General features: G+C 35.4%; 1 protein-coding gene and 1 non-coding gene across 2 annotated transcripts; one reads left to right on the top strand and one right to left on the bottom strand.

Annotated features, from left to right (window-relative positions):
• Nucleotides 1-6,973: 6,973 nt before the first annotated feature.
• On the bottom strand, nucleotides 6,974-7,080 carry LOC131636196 (small nucleolar RNA R71). Its single transcript, XR_009293978.1, has one exon. It is a non-coding gene; the product is annotated as a small nucleolar RNA R71 (small nucleolar RNA).
• Nucleotides 7,081-7,774: 694 nt separating this feature from the next.
• Nucleotides 7,775-8,683, top strand: LOC131636189 (uncharacterized). The gene has a single exon (XM_058906836.1). It carries the CDS (start codon nucleotides 7,775-7,777, stop codon nucleotides 8,681-8,683), a length of 909 nt encoding a protein of 302 aa, XP_058762819.1.
• Nucleotides 8,684-8,947: the final 264 nt, after the last annotated feature.

Genomic DNA, 8,947 nt, shown 5'->3' with positions numbered 1-8,947 from the left:
CTTAGTATATGACAAATATCACTTTTATCATTAAATTGTCTATTAAACCAAAACTCAATTGAAATTTAAATTAATAGTTATATAGGTTACTTAGGGAGGAATGTACCATGTTCTCCAAATTGTTTTCATTCTAACAAAATTTTGTTTTTCAAAAAAATAACATAATCACAAATAAACAAGCATGTGTTCTTGTGGAGAAACCATGCCTACTTAATTTATTTTTGGTTCTTGAGGAGAAAACTTTATTATAAAATGTATTATTTGTAATAGTATTTTCGTTCTAAATGCGATTTGCTTAGCTAGAAATAAGGTGAGGTTTGAGAACATCGCTGTTAATCTTTCTGCCTCCATATCTTTTTTTTTTAAAAGCAGTTTCTTTTGATGATAGTTCTTCCTTCGTTGACAACTTTCTGAATATGCAGGATTTTGAGATTCTGAATAGATTCAAGGTTATTATTATTCGTCCTCCCAAAGCCCCTAATATTTTAAAGGTTATTTAGAAATCCCTTCCAAGAAATTAAATTAAAACCAATTGTGATGGAGCTTCAATTTCTCTCTAGTATTTTTGCGTGTGGTGGCATTGTGAGAGATTGTGATGGTAGTTTTTTGGGTGCGTTTGTATCTTTTTGGGAGCTTCCAATTCTCTCATGACCGAACTCTCAGGTGGAATGTTGGCAATTAAGTTTGCTTATGAGAAAAATTGGAACAACCTTTGGCTGGAAACTGATTCGACAGCAGTAGTTAAAGCTTTTAAATCCTCTTTTGTAGTGCCTTGGTCTATTAAAAATAGATGGGTGAACTGTATAAATATAGTTGCTAATTAGAATTTTGTGTTTTCTCATATTTTTCGGGACGTGAATAGTTGTGCAGACATTCTTGCTAACCTAGGACTTAATCTTACTGAATCTACTTACTTTTCTTCCACCCTTCTTGTTAACCTAGGACTTAATCTAACTGAATCTACTTACTTTTCTTCCACCCCTTCTTGTTTAAGGACTGATTTTGTAAAGATTAGAATAGAAATTTCATTTTTAGGTTTGTTTCCTCTTAATAGGGTTTTGGTTTTGTCCCCTTATCTCTTTTTAACAATTTTTTTTATCTATCATCATTTAAAAAAAAAAATTTGTAATAGTCGTGGTTTTTTCTTGAAATTTTTTAAAATTATTTCATCCATGTTTGCTTAATATATGACAAATATCACTTTTATCATTAAATTGTCAATTAAACCAAAACTCAATTAAAATTTAAATTAATAGTTATATAGGTTACTTAGGGAGAAATGTACCATGTTGTCCAAATTGTTTTCATTCTAACAAAATTTTGTTTGTAAAAAAAAATAACATAATCACAAATAAACAAGCATGTGTTTTTGTGTAGAAACCATGTCAACATAATCACAAATAAACAAGCATGTGTTCTTGTGCAGAAACCATGTCAACTTAATTTATTTTTGGAGTCCATAATCATTTCTTAAGAAATAGGAAACACAAACTATTCCCTTTTCTTTTCTGCACCATCCACAAACGCCATCTTCTCACCCAATACAAAGAAAAATGTGTGACAAATGTTTTCAGATTAGAAGATATCTCAATCCACCCTATAATACTCTTAAGCACTCGGTGACATTTTATTTCTGCTCATGCTTCCGTAGATGTATTTACAAAAGTATTTTTTTTTTTATTTTACATTGAATCGTTACGTAGATCCATTTAAACAACGTTAAAAAAAAGTTCCGTAGATGCATCTTCGAAACAAATCAACGTAAAATTAAAAAAAAAAACTTTCAGAGATACACTTTTAAAAACATAAAATATTTTTAGAAGCGCACATGATGCGTGAGAGATCCACAGAGTAAAATGAAAGATACGGGGTAGAATGAGAGATTTTCTTAAATTATGTGTGTAGTTTTTTAGATTGAGAAATAAATAATGGGTTCTCAATAACCCTCAATAACCCACTTACAACATTTATTGAGATATACTAATATTTATTAAAATCTTAGTTCTTATTTCCATTCAAAACAATAAGCACCATCATTAGGTATAACTCGACATGGTCCATTTTTTTTTACGTTCCATCTACATATATCACATATATATGAATCCCTTATTGCTATGTAAATATTAAAATATTCAGTCCTATTATTCCACTTAAAAGAACAAAAAAATAGTGTTGTTCCCCAGTAGTTATTAAGAAATTTAAAACTATAAGCATAATTATAATGAAGAAGATGAGGTCCAAGATCATCATCTTTAGATTTGCAATGAACAGTCAAATCTGATCTGTCTTCCATACGGTTAACAACCATCACACGTTTCTCTCCAATAATGCAGTGAACAGGTAGCAATGTAAATAAATTGAGCAAGATGAATATTTGGATAAATGTCAACATTGCATTTAATTAATTTTTTTCTTAAGGTGAAATACTTTTTTTACATGATGGGGAAATATTTGCTCTAAAGAAAAACATATATTTATAGGAGGTTTTAAGATTGAATAGAAATATATATTTTTATTAATTATTAATTTTTATATGATCTAGGAAATTTATAGTTTTAGAAAGAATATGAACAAATTAAATGTTAATATAAATTATTAAATATTTAAAACTATTTCAAATTTTACCATTAAAATATGATTTTGACTAGAAAAAATGTTGACTAAATATTCATAACCAAATCAATTTAAAACTAATAAAAAAAATTCTGAGTTTTTTTTTTTTTGACAAACAGATTTTTCATTAGTTAAATAATAATTTTTTATACTTGAACTTTCTATGGTGTGGTTATGGGAAATCAATTTCATATATTATCTTAGAATATAAGAATTGTGTAAAATAATATCTATCATAGTAAATTATAATTTTATAAGTTTTTTTACTAAATTGTCCTATCAAAATTCTGTTACTATTAATTACTAATAAATAATAATCAAACAAATAAAATACATTAAACGGCTGATAAACTTCCGATTTTTCTATTGTTAGTAACCCCTATAACTTCATTAATTAATTAGCTACTTAATTAATTAATTAAGACAGTAACTACAAAATAGTTCATTGCAATTCTACTTTGGATAACGGGTAATATTGAAACCTTTTTGCCTTTGGTAGCATTTGGTAAATAGCATTCATTGTCGTTATAACAAATAGATGAAGGAAAAATACTTAGCTTGAACCATGACCTCTCGGCACGATGTGAGATATTGGATTAAACTCTAGTATGATCGAATGATAGTTTCTTGGTTCGATAGGATTAAACATGAAGTCGAAGGTTGTTCACATACTGGTGTCGAAGATGCTAGGGTTGTTAACATGTTAAATTAGGTTTTAGTGTTTAAACCCTAATTTGTTAAGTTAGTTAGTTTATTAAGTTAACTTGTGTAATGGACCTTGTGGAAAAAGCTCATTAGTTAGTATGTTAGGTTTTATTATAAATAGCATACTAGTCTTTCATCACTGCATACTGCAAATCCTAATTTAGGGTGAGAGAGGTTATTTGTTATTCTTGTAAACTTGTAATCTTGTTTTCTAAGAGAAAGTAAAACAATAACAGTTATAACCAATTCTTGTATTCTTCTTCTTCCTTGTCCTTTATTCTTTCCTTGTTTTATACTTCGCTATTGACATTGAATTCACAACAAATTGGTGCGGTGAGCGTGGAGAAGATGCCTTCAACAAAGTATGAGATTGAAAAGTTCACAAGAGTGAATGATTTTGGTTTGTGGCGCTTGAAGATGAAAGCCCTACTGGTTCAACAGGGTTGCTTGGAAGCATTAAAGGGAACGGCGGCTATGGACGCTGCGTTAACGGATAGAGAGAAGACGGCCATGACCGAGAAAGCACACAGCACAATTTTGTTGAGCCTTGGGGATAAGGTTCGCCGACAGGTATCAAAGGAGACGGCGATATCAGGGTTACGGGTGAAACTTGTAAGTTTGTACATGACCAAATCGTTGGTAAATCGACTCTACCTAAAGCAAGCTTTGTATTCATTCAAGATGATTGAAGATAAATTGTTGGCTGAGCAGTTGGATATGTTCAACAAGCAGATTCTTGATCTTGAAAATATTGATGTGAAGAACGATGACGAAGATCAAGCGCTGTTACTATTGTGCGCTTGGCCTCTATCATATGCTCACTTCAAAGAAACTCTCCTGTATGGAAGGGAGTCCCTGACCTTTGAAGAAGTTCAATCAACCTTGTATTCTAAGGACTTGAATGAACGAAAGGAGCATAAACCTTCAACTGTTGGTGAAGGTTTGGCCGTTAAGGGCAAATTCTATTAAGGATGGTAAGTTTGATAAGAAGAAGGGAAAAAGTCAGCAAAAGTCTTATAGTGGTGATGCATCTGGTATTCAATGCTGTCATTGTAAGAAGGAGGGTCACACAAGAAAGGTGTGTCCTGAACGCCTGAAAGATCATGGAGGTAAGGATAATGGCAATGCAACCATTGTTCAAGATGATTTCGAATCATCTGATGTCCTTTTGGTTTCGAACAGTGATTCTAGAAGAGAGTGGATTATAGATTCAGGTTGCACTTAACAAATGACTCCAAACAGAGACTTGTTCGAGGAACTGTGTGATTAAGATATTGGATCAGTATTGCTGAGAGATAACAAAGCTTGCAAGATTGCAGGTGTTGGATTTGTGAGATTCAAGCTACATGATGAGTCAATAAGGTTGTTGAATGAAGTCAGGTATGTTCCTGATTTGAAGAGAAATTTGCTTTCTCTTGGTGAATTCGACAAGAAATGATATGTTTTCCAAGGAGAGAAAAGTATCCTAAGAGTCATGAAGGGTGATCGCACTAAAACACACTATGTTTCTGACTCGAAAATCACATGTTTTCCTTAGTTTTTATTATCATTTTCTTGTATTATGCTTCTATTTCCTTTGTTTTCAGGATTCTTGACCTTTCGGAGCCTTTAGTGAAGAAACGAGACAAAACGCCGAGAAAATAAGGTTTTTCAAGAAGATTCACACTTGTGGCGTTCAGCACCGCACCGACCATAGGGGGCGCCATGACGTGGCCCACTCCATGATGGGGCCAACTGCCATGATCCCACGATCCCGTCCGTTACTCAGCACCGCGCCCGCGGTGAGGCTGCCGCGCCCGTGGCCTTCACAAAGTAGTTCCCGCTCAGAAGGAGTTGAGGGACACTCCTGTCCTTACGCACTTCCAGAATCCATTATATATAGTTTTCGTTTTTCATTTTTTAAGTTTTATCCAAGCTTAGTACAAACTTAAGCCATATACTATCAGTTTCTGTAAAGTAGTAATCTTTTCACATCGGGGAGTTACTACGGTGTAGATTGAGTTGTAATCGAGTCTTGGAGCACTTTGGTTGAAGTTCATCATACCAGCCTTCACTTTGTATCAAATTCAAATCTCCGATCGGAGTAAGGTTCAATTTAATTGCTTTATTTATCTTCTTGCTCTTACCATAGTCTACATGTTTTTATAGACTCTAAATGCTCTTACCCTAGTCTACATGTTTTATAGACTCTAAATGCTCTTACCATAGTCTACACGATTCATAGACTCACACCCTTTTAATTACTCGCTCTTATCATAGTCTACATGTGTTATAGACTCGCACTTATTATGTCTGGATAAATTATAAAGGTTTGAATGTAATGATTGTCATCATGATTGTGTTCCAATTATCATGCTAGTGAAAATACTCTAGGGATGTTTTTCTTTTAACTTAAGTCAATTTGTGTTTAAATGTTTATTGGGTAAGATCGAAAGCCGTCCATATCAAAGATATGACTTGATTATTATTTAACCAAACAAAAGAAGCGAAAGCGATTTGGTTGGTTAGATAGGAATCATTAACTCTTTTTAGAAAACGATTTTGAAACTATTTTCGGATGCGTTTGTAGGTTTGAAATCTGACTCTTGGCCAAAAGCCAAGAGTCTCTTTAAGTTAATATTTCCAAGTCAAAATTACTTTTCTGTTAAGTCAAAACTATCAATTTCTTAAAAATAGATTTACCTCTTTAATGCGGAAGGCACCCTTTATATGTGAGAATAAAGGAAGTTAAATTAAAGATAAATTCGGTTCTTAGTAGCCAAAAGCTACAAGTTCCCGTTAAATTGATTCTTTGCTACGAATAGAAAATACTGCCCCATGAGTCGTTTCATTTATGCATGTCTGGATCATAGTCTGATTTCATGGTTTACATTCCAACCTGTCGCTTAAACTGTTATTCACTTCGCTTACTTACCTTGTTGCACTGCACTCACAACAATATTCTTGTTCACCTTAGATAAGCACCTTAGCAATAGAGTTGATAGATTGACGATTGGTCTCTGTGGTTCGATATTCTTATATATTACTTCGATAGGCTGTGCACTTGCAGTTTTATATTTAGGCTATACGTAAACAACCCATCAAGTTTTTGGCGCCGTTACCGGGGACCAACTTCGTCAAATTTCGTATCCTATTGTTATCCCGTTTAAACTAAGGTTATTCTAGCCGGTAGATGCGTAGAAATTGTAGCATCGGTAACCTATTAAACCCTTTAGTGGAACCCGACAGTTACGCCCGAGCACGTCTGTTTATCCTTAAGTTAAGGAAAGCTATGACCGAAGACCATAACCAAAGACCGCTTAAAGAGTTTGCTCAACCATCTAATGAGGAGCCCAGTTCTAGTATCGTAAACCCCGCTATAACAACCAACAATTTCGAACATAAGCCCTCATTACTACAACTAGTACAACAAAACCAATTCGGTGGTCTCGCTACAGAGAACCCGAATCAACACCTAAAAGTGTTTATCCAGTTAGCTGATACCCTTAAGGTAAATGGAGCCACATCCGAAGCCATCCGCTTAAGATTGTTTCCTTTCTCCCTTAGAGGTAAAGCCCATGACTGGTTAGATGCCCTTCCAGCCAACTCAATAACGACTTGGGAAGACCTTAGGAGAGCTTTTCTTGCCAGATATTTCCCACGAAGTAAGACCGCTGTCCTTAGGAACCTGATCACTAGTTTCACATAAAACCAAGGCGAATCACTTTTTGATGCTTGGGAGAGATATAAAGAACTTTTGAGAGCCTGTCCGCACCATGGCCTAGAGCAATAGTTAATCATACACACCTTTTATAATGGACTCGATTACAACACGAAGATGTCCATTGACGCTGCCGCTGGCGGAGCGTTGACGAACAAACCTTACCCCGACGCTTGTGCTCTGATAGAGGACATAGCCCAAAACCACGCCCAGTGGGGAATAGAACGAGCGACGATAGAGAAAAAGGAGAGCCATGGAGGAAAGCATGAGATAAGTTGCATGGACATGATGAATACTAAGATGGACGCCTTGACCTTGAAAGTCGAGAACATGTCTCAAACCCCTACCACAGTGGCAGCAATCCAATCTGAGTGCGAACTCCGTGGAACTCAAGGACATCAAACCATTGACTGTAACCTTTTGAACGACTCTAGCTCAGACCAATTTAACTATACCCAAGGGAACCCTTTCTCGAATACCTACAATCCTGGATGGAGGAACCACCCAAATTTCTCTTACAAAAACAATAACCCCATCCAAAATTCCGGATCTTCGAGACCCCAAGGATTCCAAACACAAAAACAAAACCAACCTATGCAAGTTGTGCCACCAAGACCAAACCTTAAAGAAACCATATACACCTTTATTCAGAATCAAACTCAGCAAAATAAAGAGTTTATGAATCAACACATTCACACAAACAAATTAGTTACTCAACTGGCAACCAAGTTTGATTAGATGATGACCCACACCAAAATGCTTGAGACCCAACTTTCACAAGTAGCCCAAACCACCTTTGCACAAGTTGTACCTGGAAGACAATTCCTTGGACAAACTCAACCCAATCCCAAAGGCCAAGCAAATTCTATCACCTTGAGAAGTGGAACCGCTTATGAAGGACCTAGAAATCCTAACCTAAGCACATCAGAAAAACCTAAGGAAGATGCTGAACCGAAGGACCAGGTAGAGGAACCAGAGAAACCCGAAAAGCATTCAAAACCAGAGGTAGAGAATAGCACACCACAACCTTACAAGCCACCTATTCCGTTCCCACAAAGGTTGAAAAACACCAAAACAGAAAACCAATTCCAAAAGTTCATTAAGGTAATAGAGAAACTCCACGTAGAAATCCCTTTTACCGAAGCAATAACCCAGATACCTTCATATGCTAAGTTCTTGAAGGATATTTTGTCCAACAAACGGCGACTCGACGATCCCAAACCTTTAGAATGCCATTCCATATCCAAGAATAAACTTGCCAAGAAAGACAAAGATCCTGGAAGTTTTTCTATCCCTTGCGTCCTAGGAAATCATATGATAGACAAAGCATTTTTAGACCTAGGAGCAAGCGTAAGTTCGATGCCTTTGGTAGTCTGTAAGAGGTTAAAACTAGGAGAAATTCAACCTACTAAGATGTCATTACAACTAGCCGATAGATCTATCAAATACCCCATGGGTATTTTAGAAGACATACCTATCAAAATTGGTCAGTTATACATTCCGACCGACTACGTAGTTATGGATATCAAAGAAGATGATGACATCCCAATCCTCCTAGGCAGACCATTCATGTCGATCAGCGGAGCTATAATAGATGTTAAGATAGGGAAGCTGACTTTTGAGGTAGGAGATGAAAAGATCGAGTTCATTCTATCAAATTTCTAATGGCACCAGTGATATGAGATGCGTGTTATGCCATCGATGTCATTGATGAGTGTGTAAATGAGCTCAGCGGATCCTTAATTAGATTACCTTCTACCCCCATTTTAGAGGATGACGGATTTAAGAGTAATGAACCTTACATTGACGACAACCTTTTTGAATGCTTAGCACTTACCCCTGACCCTATGCCGTGCACCAAGAAATCTACCATAGAACTTAAGGAACTACCCAAGAATCTAAGATATGAGTTTTTGGATGAATAGATGA

This window comes from Vicia villosa, unplaced genomic scaffold (genome assembly GCF_029867415.1).
Source record: "Vicia villosa cultivar HV-30 ecotype Madison, WI unplaced genomic scaffold, Vvil1.0 ctg.001659F_1_1, whole genome shotgun sequence".
Classification (NCBI taxonomy): Eukaryota; Viridiplantae; Streptophyta; class Magnoliopsida; order Fabales; family Fabaceae; genus Vicia; species Vicia villosa.
Note: the sequence above shows the minus strand (reverse complement) of the source record. Positions and strands in the feature narration are given on the sequence as shown.

Bases quoted from the DNA above. Each gene is read 5' to 3' on its own strand.
- LOC131636189 (XM_058906836.1), top strand. From the start codon at position 7,775: ATGCTTGAGACCCAACTTTCACAAGTAGCCCAAACCACCTTTGCACAA.